The sequence below is a fragment of the Nyctibius grandis genome, chromosome 4, assembly GCF_013368605.1.
Source record: "Nyctibius grandis isolate bNycGra1 chromosome 4, bNycGra1.pri, whole genome shotgun sequence".
Taxonomy (NCBI): Eukaryota; Metazoa; Chordata; class Aves; order Nyctibiiformes; family Nyctibiidae; genus Nyctibius; species Nyctibius grandis.
Window position 1 is genome coordinate 60,119,450 of NC_090661.1, and position 14,857 is coordinate 60,134,306.

At 39.1% G+C, this 14,857-nt stretch overlaps 1 protein-coding gene across 1 annotated transcript in view; it reads left to right on the forward strand.

The window, feature by feature from the left end:
- YY1 (YY1 transcription factor) overlaps nucleotides 1–14,857 on the forward strand; it is a 31,435-nt gene that overhangs the window by 3,426 nt on the left and 13,152 nt on the right. Inside the window, exon 2 of the mRNA XM_068398297.1 lies at nucleotides 7,118–7,280. Within this exon, the coding sequence (XP_068254398.1) occupies nucleotides 7,118–7,280 (163 nt within the window). The remainder of the gene's footprint in view (nucleotides 1–7,117; nucleotides 7,281–14,857) is intronic.

A 14,857-nucleotide genomic window follows, 5' to 3' on the forward strand; every position in this document is an offset into this window, starting at 1 on the left:
TTACAAAATATATAAGCAAAAGAAAAGTATTGAAAAGAAAAGTTTGACCTCCCCTCGCTGTGTGCATGTGTGCACATCCCCCCCCCCCCCCCCCCCCCCCCCCCCCTCCCCCAGCTTCAAATAGCCTTTGGTAATAACCTGCTCGGTTAAGAGTGTTGTGAAGTTTTACTGAGCCTATTGGATAGGCTTCTATGCCTCTTACATAGCTTATTGAATGTTATAGAAGTGGTCTGAAGTGGTCAAATGCTGAGGCTTCGTTGTCTGTTTTCTGAAATTTTAGAGGGTGAACAGTTGCCAGAAAAATTCCAAAAGAAGCAGAACTGGGGAGGGAGAACCAACTCAGAACAAACTGCTGGCTTGTGAAAGGGTAGTTGTACTAAAGTTTCCCTGCAGAATTGGGCATACTTTATTTTGAACAAAGATAGTAGTTTTGCTTCTGTATTTTGACATAATTAAAGACTTGCTTGCACACTGATGTAATTGATGGTTTGGTTTAAATGCTTAGCAAAAAGTTTATCAAAAGATGAATAGTAAATAAGGCCATGCATCAAGATAAAACAATGAGCCCTATATTGCTGTTCATGGGTATTTGAATTGGGAACAAGGGCACTTTGCTCACCATGGTGTGGGAAGACAATGTGAATTAATTCCTTGTTACTGTTTTCTAGCTGCTATATTAGCTTGTACACGAGTGGTACCAAATTTAGTCAATCTTAAATCTTTGTCCATAAATGAGTAAAACGCGTCTGATAGCACCTCTTGAAATGTGTAGAAATAATCTGTGAAATATATAGCAATGTGATTAAAGGGGACTACTCAATCCTTGTCTTGTTACGTGGTTACTTAGAAGTTCCAGTACTGTTGTTGGCAACGGTTTAGACTTACCATAACTTCTCTTATCACCTTGGTATCTATGGTGATACCAAACTTGTGACCCATGATTACTTTAATTAAAGTGTTTAGTTTGAAACAGGAATGCTTTGTTCTAGTTCAGATTAGTTTTCCAGGTTTTCAGAAGGAATTATTTGTCTTTCTTCACGTGTGAAAATAGGAACTGAACAAAGACTTTCTATTTTCTGAAAGGGTTGAAGAGGTGTATATGGTGGATACTTTATTCATGTTCCTGTAGTGTGTTTTCTCTGTACTGTCTAATATCTATCCTTGTTATTTTCCTTGGGGTATCCTGTCATGGATTTAGAAAATTGTATATAGTTAATGATGCTCTCCAAGTGAGACACCCCAATTTGTATTAGGAAATTTGGGTTCTTAAAGTGGAATTTATTTGTGCCTTTGCTAGATTCAACTTGAATTATCCTCTTTAGTGACTGTCTGCAGGTTGGGTACACAATAGTGATGGAGGAGGGGAAGGATCATTAGAAATCACTTTGTCACATTGCACTTGCTAAACTGATTCTTAGATGCAGGAGCATTTAGGAAGGTGGTGCTGAAATGCTGCCTCTGCCAAATGCTGGAATTTCAAGCAGCTGGGGCTTAATTTTGAGAAGGAAAAAGTGTATTAGTGTAACTACATCTGCTTCTAAGTAATGACTGTTGACTCTGTCAAGCTTTCAAACCTGAAATAGGTGTTGGCTTAAACTATTACTGTTAGCATAGATAATCTGCAAGCTTAGGGCTGAAATAGCACAACCGAACTAAACATTGCCCACAGATGTTAAACTGCTTAAGTATCCTGTTCCTGGATGGGAAAGACAAAGATGCAGAAGTTATGGGTATGGTTTGGAAATTATTCTTGATAATCCAGGAAGCCTGTGCTCTGGACCCATATTTGGAAACTCAGGGGGCTCATGCTGGATTTCTACAAGGTTCTTCAGAACATCTTAAAAAAAATAGAGGGGTTTTTATTTGACTTGTATCGGATTGCAGGGGTGAGAAAAATAGTCATCTGCTCTCTGACTGGTTGTCTTACGTAGTATAAATGATAGACGAGTCATTTAGTTCAGTTGTGGGCCTGTATCAAGGATGGCCAAAATTCTTTGCAATGACAGATAGGTAATGAGCTTCCTACATGAAAATTTTTCATATTGAGGCAGAAAGTAATTGTCTGCTTCCTTTAAAGTATTAAAATGATAATCTGTTTCTGACTCTGATTAAGACAACGGTATAGGCTTTTGGTATCCATAAGCATGGAGTCTACCCTGACATTTTTGCCAGGGAACCTTAGAGGATAAGGTAGATATTTTCCTGCAGCTGTTTTAAATATCTTTTCAGTTTTGAAAGTGAAATACATGAATGTGGTTCATCACTTAAAATGTCTCAGTTAAGTTGCCTCCTAGCCCACTTTCAAACTAGAATCCTCTAACTTGCTATTGGATCATTCCCTGAGAGGTCCGTGTCACTTATAGGCTGATGATTCAGAAGGACATAGTGTGTCAGCACAGTGTCTCACAAATATTGGAGTCAGATGATAACTATTGATATATGCAGTGTTTTTGTTGGTTCATGTCTCAGCAGTGTGAAATAAGAGATGGGTGACACAGGGAAAGAAGAACCTGTTCTCTGTCTGTATGCAATGCACATCAGAGGGAAAGTAAGCTAGCAGCCAGTTAGGTTAAAAAATGACAAACTGTGCAAAATGGAATTTAACATTCAGAAGTGTCTGCTAAATAACTGTATTATTTAACAAGCTAATTATGGTTCTTTGCTTCCAAACATGACCAATGAACTAATTCGCCTGAGGAGATTGCAACGTGGTAGCAATAATCAAGCTGTTACCAGAGTGCCTTGGTACTGCGCAGTTGCTGAATGCATCCTTTATCACATAATTGCCTTTCAGCTGTTCCTAAAAACAAATGTATTTAACTGTGTGATCATAAAAAGAAAATTTAAGCTGAAATGTTGTTCATCCTGTTAGTTGGTAAGCAGAATGTCTTTTAACTTGGTACCTTAGGGAGGAAGCTACAGGATTAGGTCTCATTGCTTTGCTACCAAGTGTACCTTTTGAGTTCCCTTTTGCACTCCTTATTTTCCACAGGGGAAAACTGATTGAATGACAATGTGTTCTTCCTGCTATGTAGTAGAGGAGGAGGATGGCTCAGAGAATTGGGGATCTAGAAGTGGAGTATGATGGCTAAAATCAAGAGTACCTGAGGCAGAAATACTGACAGAGCTTCTTGGGTTGAGAGTTAAGGGGGTCATCTTATAGAGCTGGGGAGTTCCAGAGATGTGAGCTGGAATTAGCTACTATTCTAGAAATGCATGAAATAACGAGGTTCTGAGGTGGATGGATTTTCTGTGCAACAGAAGGGCTGCAAGAGATGCAGAAAGTGTGGCAATAAGAGCAAAACCTAATCAATAAAGTCTTGGGAAACAGATTCTACCATGTTTTGTCATTGACCTATTACATGGAATCTGCAGTTACTAGTTTTATCCCAGTAATCTGGCTTTTTTCTACTTCAGTCGGTATTTGGGTTTGGTACTCTTGTTAAAACTTGTGGTTATTTCACCAGTAGAAATACGTTTTAAGTGGTAGTCAAAAGATATGGCTGGCTAAAATGCTGAACTTTCACTGATCTTAGTAAAAAAAAATGCTTGTTTGACTTACTTGCTTTGAAGTGCAGAAGTGAATCCAGTTCAAGATGTATATTGCCCGTATATAGGGCATGAGAGAAGTGCAGATGGAAGGTCACTGAACACGAAGTCTTGTTTGTGTATGTCCTAAACAGGTACATAGAACAACCCAATTTAGGCTAAGTATCTATCTTAATATGATTGGCTGTAGAAGAATGTTGGGCGGTAGCCGTGGTGTCTCTAACAAATCAGTATTTTACATGGGTTAATATTGGACATAGCTATTGCAGTGACTGGTAGTGCATGTTTTTGTGAAGATAAGTGATTAACTAATGGACATGCATTCAAATCTTCAATATCTTTCAGAAGACAGGACTAAAATAATGTTCTGAGTTCCTTATAGAAAGCTGCATTAGATCTATAAGAATAGTGCTAAATACACACTCAAGCAGAATGCCTTATATTTGAATCTGCTGTACTCTCAAGTGTTTTTAAGGGACAAAACAAAGCAAATGAGATTGTATAGAGCAGTTTCTTGACTGGCTCCATGGCTCTGTCTGTATTTAGCTTGCATGTGTGGCATCCAGATTAGCTTGGCATGGGCATAAATTGCGTGGAGTTAGTATGCCTTATTTGTACTGTAGTTCTCCAGAGGTGTCACTGGAATTTCAGGGTTGTCTCTCTGTGTTTTGCTTTGGATGCAGTATGTTTGACTCTCTGATGCTTCATGAGAGGAAAAGGGGGAAGTAATTCGGATGTAGTGGGCACCAGGACTTGCTTGAAAGCAGAAAACATTGAGCAGCCAACTTGCCCTGTTTGCAATGAGAGTATCAGTTAATTTGTCAGCCTGAGTGAAAGTTTGCTTGGACTTTAGCCTCCAAAGTTTGAGCTGCCTAGTCCAGATTGGTAGAGGATCACAAATAAACTTGTGATATATTTATGCATAGATGACATTGGTAAAGTTCTTCCAGACTTCTTCCAAAGAAGTGTGTGAGGTTTTTTGTGTGTTTTTTTTTGTTTTGTTTTCCCAATGAGTTGATAATGTCACAGGATGGTCTGGATACTAAAGAGCTGCTGAAGTCTGCTGCTGCTTTTGGAAAAGTATTTGACTTCTGGTGTAAACCAGGTCTCCTATCTTGAAGGATGTTAGTCTGACATAACACTTTAAGGTAACTGTTTTGTATGTTGTTGTTTTGGTTTAAATTAGTTTTTAGAACTGCAGGTATGTGCTGCTGTAGAGATACAGTTTTTTTGGTACAGGAAAATGTGATTGTTTTTTATTTTCACATAACAGTCAATATATTAAGGGGTACTTCCTCTTATTTTCTACTGTATCAAAGCAATATGGTCAGTTTTTCATGTTTTATTCCAATAGCCTGTGGAATTGAATAGCTATGGAATCGATATCTGTTGTCAGGCTTTTGGGAAGTAAAGGCACTGAAGGCTGACTTCTTTCAGTTTGGCCCTCAAAGAGCAAGAAGGCATTGTGGAATAGGGAGCCGTTACACTAGGGAAGGAAAGAAGATCTTAGGGAATGTATACAAAGTTTCCCTGTTGACTCATGCATCTGATCTGAGGCAGGAAATGAAAACTTGTTTCTGTTATAAATGTCATCAAATAGTTGAACTGGAAGTTCTGTGTAGCTGTTGAAAAGGCTACATTGAAGGGCAGCTGATCTCATTCTAGTCTACAGCATGGAGAAGGCATCACTTCTAGCTTTCCAGAAGTTCTGTGCTCTTCTGAGCTTCATAATATCTTTTCTGCCCGTGTAGGCATTGCTAAATATCTTTTCTCAAGCTTCTGTTTGGAAGAACAATTTGTTGCCAAATTGGAGGTTTATTGGCTTGAATTTGTGACTCCTGCAGGTGCTGTAAAATTTACCCTATAATCCTCGCTTAAGCTAAATTCAATTGCTTTCTTTAAAGCACCAAAAGGTAGTGTGGTGAGTGGAAAACTATATTAGAATAAAAAAATTGTCCAAATAGTCAAGTTTGTAGTTTATTTCCAGTTTAACGCTGCAGATAGTATTTTCTTACTAACACTTCTGTCTTTGCAGTGTTGGAGTCTGTTTTCCTCTTTCACCATGGAACATATACATGAACTGCTATTTGATCTGGTAGATCAGATTAAACCCCAAACTAGCAGTAACATTTCTAGAAATAGCGCAGTGGCAAGCATTTAACGCAGGCACTACAAATTGAATAGAAATTTGTCCGTAGTGTTTTTTCTTTTATTTGCATATGTCTTGTCCTCTCTTTCTTAACCTAAGTTACTGAGTAATGAATAACATTATTTCCTGTGTTTCTGTTTAGGGGGGAAAAAAAAAAAAGCAAACGTTGTCTCATTTGTTTTGTGCCTTATGTTTTCCTATTATCTTTTTTTTTTTTTTTTTAAATTGGGGAAATACTATTTCTGTCCTACCACCTTGTATTTCCATTCATTAAACACTACCTGTAAAATAAAACTTCCTGTTATTTTTGTAAAGCCTCTTGTGAATAAAGTGATTTGCAGAATCTACTCCCCATACACACAGTAGGAGAAGTAGTGTAGTGGCAAGTTTATTAACATCTAGCTGAGTAGTTGACAACCATATATACATCTGTTGTCCTAGGTGTATTTGAAGGTGGAAAACAGGGTAGGTACTGTGTCTTTCTTCCTGCTGGTGTGAGCACTGCAGTGAGGAACATAGGTGGATGTTTCCATTCTCTATGTTCTTTATCTTCTTTGTGTCTTGGCATATTCTAAGGTCTGAATGTGGATAGACAGCAGCAGCAGGTCTTCCACCTGATTTCACTGCAGTTTTGAGCACAAATCCACAGGAGGAGCTCTAGAGCAGATAAAATAGCAGTATCTTAACTGGCTTGCAGATAGAAGCTCTGAATGATCCCCCTCTGCTGTTTACATAGTAGAGTGGGAAGGAGCTTAGGCTGGCCTCTGTCACAGAAGGAAGCAGCCTGCTTGGGAGGGAGATGTGCTGCTTAGTTTTTTGCTTGCTTTCAGACCTGTCTGCAAGTGTTGAAAAAATTTAATTTTATGGGCAAGTGCTGAAGCCCATTAGCAGTTACTTTTAAATTTCTTGTCCCTCCCTGACACTTCTGTTGGAGGTGGAGGGAGCCTGGAGTCTCTGAAGTAAAGATCAGTAGTCCTAACGTCTTAGGGTAAGTAGCTGCCACTCCTCTGATAGGCTTGCTTTGTTACTGACTGCTGTTTAGATCCAAAGTGAGTATGGTGGAGGTTAGTCTTGAAGAAGTTAAGGGAATTAAATATTTGGGCATTGTTTCAGGAAAAGTGCATTATCTTTCAAACGCAGCCAGTATTCATAGGATTGTTCTGCTTATTTCCTTCTTTGTGTTCAAGTAGGTATGCAGCTTCTGCTTTTTGTTCTCACCCAGTGTGTTCTTTCTGTGTTCTTCATGCTGTACCTATGTGGATGTCTTTTTGCTCTTTACAATTAGCGTGGAAATCCGGAAGTGCAGTGTATTCTTTTAAGTGTGCAGCAATAGTGAATTTATATTGAGATGCAACCTAATAACTTACATGTTGTTTCGATCTTTGGTATGTATTGAGTTCAGTATTTTGTGTATTTCAGATGATAAAAAAGACATTGACCATGAAACAGTGGTGGAAGAGCAGATCATTGGAGAGAATTCTCCTCCAGATTACTCAGAGTACATGACAGGGAAGAAACTTCCTCCTGGTGGAATACCTGGCATTGACCTCTCAGACCCCAAACAACTGGCTGAATTTGCTAGGTAAGTAGGAAGAAAGGATCTTCAGACTAAAATGGTTTTCTTTTCACTGGTTTAATTATGAAACTGTTAGGCAAAATAAATGATAGTTTTAGTATGGGTTATTGTTCCATTTAATCTTCTGAAACAAGGGACTTAATTCAGAACACAGTAGCTGATACTGTGTTGAAATAACTGGGTTTTATATTCAGCAGTGACTTCTTCAGTGACTTAACAGTCTTTAGTTCCTGTTGGGTAAGACAGGACCTAAAAACATTGATAGATTGCATCTTTGACATGACAGAATGTATCTTTCATGTGAGTAGTCTTAGATTCTTCAGCACCAAAGGATCCAATAAGTGAAATGCTGCATTCAGGTTGTTCCGTACAAGAAAGCTAGACTACAATACTTACTTTGTAAAGTCACTTACTGTTCTTTTTCACCTGCTTCTTACTTCTGAAGCTCTAGGTCTTAAACTTCTTTTTAATTGAGTCATGTGTCTTGCACTTTCAAGTGCCACTGGTATTTGCACTTTCACAATTGGTAACTACACTGCTTGGATTTTCCTCTAGTGAATCAGAATTGTCATTCGTTTACATATCAGTACATTGACCTAGGTTACAAGGTGACTTTTACTTTCAGATAGAGGTGACGGAAGCTCTTCTATGGGGGAGTGCTCAGTGTCATGTGTCTCTTCCCTTCGCCCTCCACAGAGCCCATGGCTCTGGTACCGAGTGCTCAGGGCAGCCGGTGACCACCAGAGGGCAACCGTGATGTCACCAGAGAAGTCTGCTTGGGCATCTGGAACCTGTGACATCAGGGTTGCCTTTGCAGCGTTTTCTTGGTTCCCTTCTTGGTGCACGTGCTTGTAATTACCAAAGGCACGTTCCTCCACTCAGTGCATGGGCAGCGTTAATGCTGGTGTCTCCAAATACTTGAGCACAACTGTTAGCTTCCTGCAGCTGCTATAATCAGTTTTTCCCATGCTGAAAGCAAAACATATGTATGAAGCTACACTCATTTGCATTTTGTTACCAGCTGGGTATTCTTCAGAGCTCTGGTGCAAAATTCTGATGCTTAGAGCAGGTGGATGATCAGATGTTGTTACTCTCTCACTTCCTGGGTCAGCTGGTAGAGGGAGAAGTGTGCTGATATATATATATTTTTTTTTTTTTTTTTTTTTACCACTGGGTGTTTCGGCTAGTTGCTAGATGACAGAGACTGTTATGGCAGGGACTGCTGAGACAAGTTCTGGTCTGGCTTCTTGGTTAGGTGAATCTTCATGTCCAGTGTGTACATCTACTCGTTTCACCTCTTTGATCTTGCTGCTTTTTACAAGCTTGTTCTGTTACTCTTCAGTGTGTTTGTACCAAAGGATTGCCAGCACAGCCAGCACAATTATTTTCAGTAAAGCCATTGAACTATGGATTTTGAAGGCTCCTGGTAAGATAGTTTTGCAGGGCTTGCTCCCTGCTTCAGGCTATGTGATCTGGAAATGTGTAAAAACTCATCACAAATAACTGAAAACAGGGTTTTACCTAAAGCGGTGGGTGGTTCTAGCTACTGATACTGTTCTTACTTGTTTTACTAGTGTTGATCAAAATGGTTGTGTTTTCCTTTTGAGACCTGCTGAAGGGTTAATAAAATTTTTTGTGAAAGCAAATGTTTAAGTGAAACTTAGTGTACATAGCATTCTAATTTTAAAGTGTTACTTACACATTTCTGCTCATCATTTGCTTAGAATGGTGTTCTCAGTTATTTTAAAACATGCTGAAACCTTTGGTTCTATTAAACAGTTAAGTACTGAATAGCTATCTCTTGTTAGGAAGTTTAAATAGTTTCTCATAGGGCATTCTATATCCAGATACCAAATATATTTGTCCAGATTGGTTTGGATACTTGAAATAGCTGCCAGGATTTGGGCTTCTTGAAGTGACCAGGTTGCTTCTATCAGATCTGTCTGCATAGATCTGTTGAGAAAATAGTGGCAGCTAGCAGTAATTTAAAATTACCACTTTTTTTTTTTTGTTCATGGTAGAACGTTCTAGGAAGTTCTAGAGCTAGAAGTTGTAGTGGATGATGGAAAGAATGAGTTCTATGTGTACAGTACAGCAGATAAACTGTAATCTACTTCAGTCATAAGACAAATATATGGGGATATTGCTAAAGGTGATGTCCCCCCAAGTTGCCCAAAACCTATCAATAATTACACTGACAGCTTAATCAGAGATACGTGAAAACTTCAAGCATCTTCTGTTTTAAGAAAGCTTTTTTGATTTCTTGGTCAGAATCGATGACTGTCAAACTTCTACTCCTGCCTAAAAAAAAAAAAAAAAAAAAAAAAAAAAAAAAAAAAAAAAAAAAAAAAAAAAGAAAACCATGTTAGTTGTATGTTGGATCTTAAATGATTGTGTATAGCTGAGGCTGAAGAATATGGGTGTATTAGAATTTGAATATTGCTTGTTCAGGTCTCGGTCCTCTTGCAGTGAAGCATGCTGAAGGGACTGCTTTTAGCTAATATCATGAATTCAAGCATTGATATCTACAAGCCTATTTTTATACTGATCAATTGTCTTGTTGATCTAGATAGCTATGTGCAGTATCACTAGAAAACTTGCATGGCAACCTGGAAAAAAAAAACCCTGAATTTGCATGTACTGGGGTTGGGTTTGGAAGTCCTAGGAATACAGTTATTCATGCTAGAAGAATGTTTATTTGGTGTAAAGTTCTCTGAAAGTTTCAAGCATTGCTGGTTACTTTACAATGCAAAATTTTGAAATTCTCAGTAACTGTATTGTGAAAACTTTGGGCAGCACATAAAGTTGAAACTGTTACTTTTAAACTTAAGTGGCTTCACCTGCTCTGAGTAGGATTTTGAATAACAAATTTATGTTTTGATGACTTGATTGTGCACAGTCCACGTATAAGGAAGCATAAACTGGCTAGTAAAACTGTACGCTAAGTGTATTTTGTACAGTTGAGACGAAGTTATTTTGGGTTGCTTTCCTGTTTTCATTAAGGTAGTTGGAAGAATCTCACTATACATTTGTAGAAATTAGCTACTCAAAACCAGACTAGATTCACTGTTTATAACCATGCAGCTTATTTTGATTAAGGATAAATTGACTGAGACATTTGCATTGATTCTTAGGAACAAAGTTCTGAGGTGAAGCTTAGATGGGCAAAGCTTGAATTCTGGTGGTAACAGATTTTAGGCAAGGTTCTGGAATTCTGATCATGGTTGGGTTAGTGAGAGGTAAGACAGGCATGGACGTTATGCTTGAACTCCTCTGTAGCTCTGCAGCCCTTTAAAAAAAAATTAAAATTGTAGTAATTCAGCATCTGCAATGGACACCACTGCTGCTCAGCAGCTGGGTGGCAGTAGCAGGGTGAGCAGTTATACTGTCTCTTGTGATACAATTGTCTTTCGCTGCTTTTTTTAGTGCATTTGTCATTGAGTCGAGTAGCAGGAATCTGGATCCTTTAACTGGAACTGTTATAGTTATTCCTGGAAAGGCTTTTATACATTCTAAAACTATTGAAAATACTGAATAAACAAGGTGTGTCAGAACATTACTATGTGTTCCGTAATGCAGAGGGGAATGATTGTAAATTATACCTGGCTGGGCAATTTATCACCTTTTAGGAATTATTTCACTCTATTGTAGGGCTCATGCATGTTCTCTAGTGTACTTTAAAAATGCAGTAAAAAAGGAAAAAATTGTGGATTTGTCTTAGGCAATCATATCAGAATGTGAAACATTAGTTGTGAATGATCTGCTCAGAAAGAAGTAAAACCTAATAAATTACAGAATCACAAAATCTGTGATTCTGTGAGGTAGCAGACGTATTTCTAGTTGGTGCACATGGCCCATTCCCTCAAACAAAGCCACTAAAAAGGATATCCCCGACTGCCCTCTCCCTCTTACCCTCCAGACCGATACCTGACTGAACTGGCTACAGACAGCAGAATACAGACAGCAGTAAAACTAAAAAATGAGAGAAATATGCTATAGCTGGGAAATTGGCACAGTAATGGGTCCTAGTGGTAATAATTTTACCCTCCATGGCTTTATCTTCTGCTCTTCTTTGTACCTTTTCTGGAGGAGAGCAGTTGTGAGGACTGCCCTTCCTTTCCACTTTTTGAAACTGATAGAAAACAAAGGAGAGGAGGAAACTGCATTAGCGCTTGAAATCGGACACCCTTCTTGAAAGTGACAAAGTGTTCTGGTCACCTAGATTTATGACTTAGGCCTCTTTATAAGGCATACACTTTTGTACTGGTTTTGCTCTTGTTACAGGGAAGCTTAAAGGACAGTAAACTGACAGTTGCTTTACCCAAAGTGGTGTTCTGGGGAGGGGAAGCCTCTTGCTCTGTGCCACACTGCAAAAGTCACTGTCTCTGTTTACACATATGCTACTTTTCGTAACTGGAACAAAACTAATAACTATTTTTGCCAGAATCTTGGAGTGAAAGAGAACTTTTTATGACATTTTTCTACCTAACTGTGACCGAAGCATGGTAAGACACTGGCTGTCGGCTCTTTGGTTGTTGATAAGCACCATGTGCCACTCCCCTTTTGTCTATTTATCCCAAAGCCAGTCTAGCCAGTTTCAGGAGTCTTCAGCACAGATGAATTCTGCAGCAGTGTAGGGCCATGACATTCATGTTATTTCTGCCTCAGCAGCACCGTACAAGGGGAATGGCAGAGTGAGGGAACAGATCAGAAGTGGCGGTGACACTACTGATAGAGAATAATTTCTTGCTCTTCTAACTGTTCTTAGGGATGTGGTCATCAGCACAGGCGAATATCACTGCTGGTCATCAGAGACCTCTAGGATGTGTCAAAGGAGTTGTCTGAGAAAGAATAATGCTGTTTAGGTTAGATTTTTATAGAGAGGAAGAAGAAAGGATGTGAGAACCCAAAAGTTTAACAGAGGCAGAAAAGGGAGATGAAGGAACAAGGGGAAAATTCTATGCTGTTAATTGTTTTTTTGACTTGCGGATTTCCTTTATTCCTAGCCTTAACACTGTTTCTGTGGCTTACTTTTAAAATTGTGTCTCTCTACAAGATAATAGGTCATGGAGATTGGCAGAGGTTTAGGGTGGGGTTTGGTTCTGTCAGGGTACAGTTCTTTTGGTTCAGCTGGGTAATGAAAGGAGGTAGTTAACAGTTACTTTCTGTTACTGCACAGTGACAGAGGTTTTTTTTCATTATTTTAAGGAACTGAGTGGTTTAATATCACTTGATTTGATTGGTTTCAATCAGTCTTCTTTATGTGTGCATAAGAGAGTGTGCTTTTTATGGAGCTCATTCTGTGAAGCTATTGTGTTGCACACCTTCCTGCTCCTTCTGCTGTCCCCCATTCCCTCCCTCCACGCCCCCAATACAAGTTAACAGACTTAGCTTTTAATCGCAGTGTCCCAATGCCTTGATTCAAAAGGTACACTTGCTAGTTTTGTGCAGTTAGCTAGTCTGCAGTTGCTACTACTAGGCATGGCCCATATAAACTCATTGCAGAAATGAAAATTCTGGTCTTGCCGTGTAAATTGACTTTCTGCAAAGGCAACCATTTTGAAAGTTCCACCCAAGTATTAATGTGTGTGTCTATAGTTGTTTTAAATAGTGGTATGCGTTAGAGTTCTGTTTTTGATTAATGTTTCAGGCTAAGAAAACTTGGACGGAGCTGGTAGAGATGCTCTACTGGGTGGGAGCCAAAGGTCTAACCACCAGCAAGAGCTACGTGCAACAGTGTAATTAAGATCAACAGCCCAGGTTCTAGTCTGGTCTCATTTTGCAGAAAGTTAATTTTAAAGTAAGACCAAAATCTTTTTTTCCTAATACATTTTAATATGTAAGTCTTTAAATTCTTCTTTCAGTGATTGTCCATATGGATTCCACAGCCTTGTGAGCAAGATGACACTTGTGACAAAATGATCTGTCGTAGCTGTGCCTGTGGTGTACGTGTCCTCATGACTTTAATCCAAGTATATGAAGGGCCCAGCAACTTCTTGCTGCCTGTGGCACTGCGATACAACCTGGACACTGTTTGCCACCTCTTCCTGTTGAAGGATCTGCTTCTCTTTGATTGAATAGCTTGGTTGCCTGTGGAAACCTGGGCTTATACACAGTCTTGTTCCACATTTTAAGCTTAAGTTGCCCACTTTCCCATACTTCCAGGAGAAATGAAAAGATTTAAAATCTGCTCTTTTATTAGCTAAACTTTGTTGTTATTTCATCGTCAATAGGGACTAAATGTTTTTACATTCAAGTATACTACTGGTCTGATACTGCTCACTTTAGAAACAAAGCTTGAAAATTAAAAAGTCAGCTTATTCCAGAATGGACACTCACAATGTTATGTGCCTGCTCAGACATTGAACTGAAAAATGTAAGGTGTGTGTTTAAGCTCCAGTCTGTCCCATGTCCGACCATACAGTTCAACTGCGATTGGTTCCTCGAGCTTCCTGACCACACTGCTCTAGAAGCTTCCTGACTACACTGGCCAGGGTATTTTCCCTCTCACTCTATGTCAGCAGCCTGTTACAGATGACAGTGTTACAGCATTTCTTTCTCAAAGATTGACTTAATACCACAGGCAAGACACAAGAGTTATGAATAGGATTTAATATGATGATCAGTGGGATCTTATGCCAAGTGTAAAAAATGCAAGCACTGCCCACCAAAGCTCTTTACCACATTTCTTGTTAGCGATTCCTTTTCTATCTAGTCTCTCCCTTTACAGGTGGTCAGTTAAGACTTTAGAACAGTAGTGGTTTTACTCATTCTGATGATGTCATGGACACAGACCTTGGGCCTAGGAGTTTTTTGCTTTGTGTTTTTGGGGCTGGGGAATGGCTCAACCAACATTTAACAAGTTGATAGAGTTAGAAGTAAAGGAAGTGTTTTTGGCACCAGCTTTGTCCCCTAAGGGTGTTTGTTCTCTAATGGCGTTAAACCATGGTACTATGTTCTTTCATGCCCTGTCTTGTCGAAGCATTCTTCTGTGTGTCCATTTTGGCATAACAGACGTTCATTTCTGTGCCTTTTCCTCTTGTAAAAATCGTAGAGACATAATAAGGAGAATTCCATGCAAGGGGTAGTTGAAAGCTTTCTGTAGGGGTACTGTAGGAGGTGTTGTGCGTGTGTTTTCCTATAGCCTCAGTACCTGTAGTACTGTCAGTCTAGAACCTCACTGAAGACTGTGGTCAGTCAGTTAATCCCAATCACTTGTTTGGATTTAGGCATTTAGTACTTTACTCAAAGAGACTGCATAAACTAAACACAGCACAATCACTCTGTATTCCAATTGGATTATATAAATTAAATCTAATCAATAAGGTCATCTAAGTTGATCTGTAATCTTGGAAAAATAAAATTTAGCAGGAAGATTAAGATAATAGGCTAGTCTACAGGAACAGATAGAGTTTGGTGTGTTCAGGATGTTTCTGCCCTTAAATTGATGAAATGCTTAGGTATGCTACTAGTGATGGTGCAAGAGGAGCTTTGTCAACACAAATACCTCACAACTGTCTTCTAGGAGCTGTTAGTATCTCTAAATGGGGGGATTGTTGCATGTGATGCTTTCCAGCTTCCAT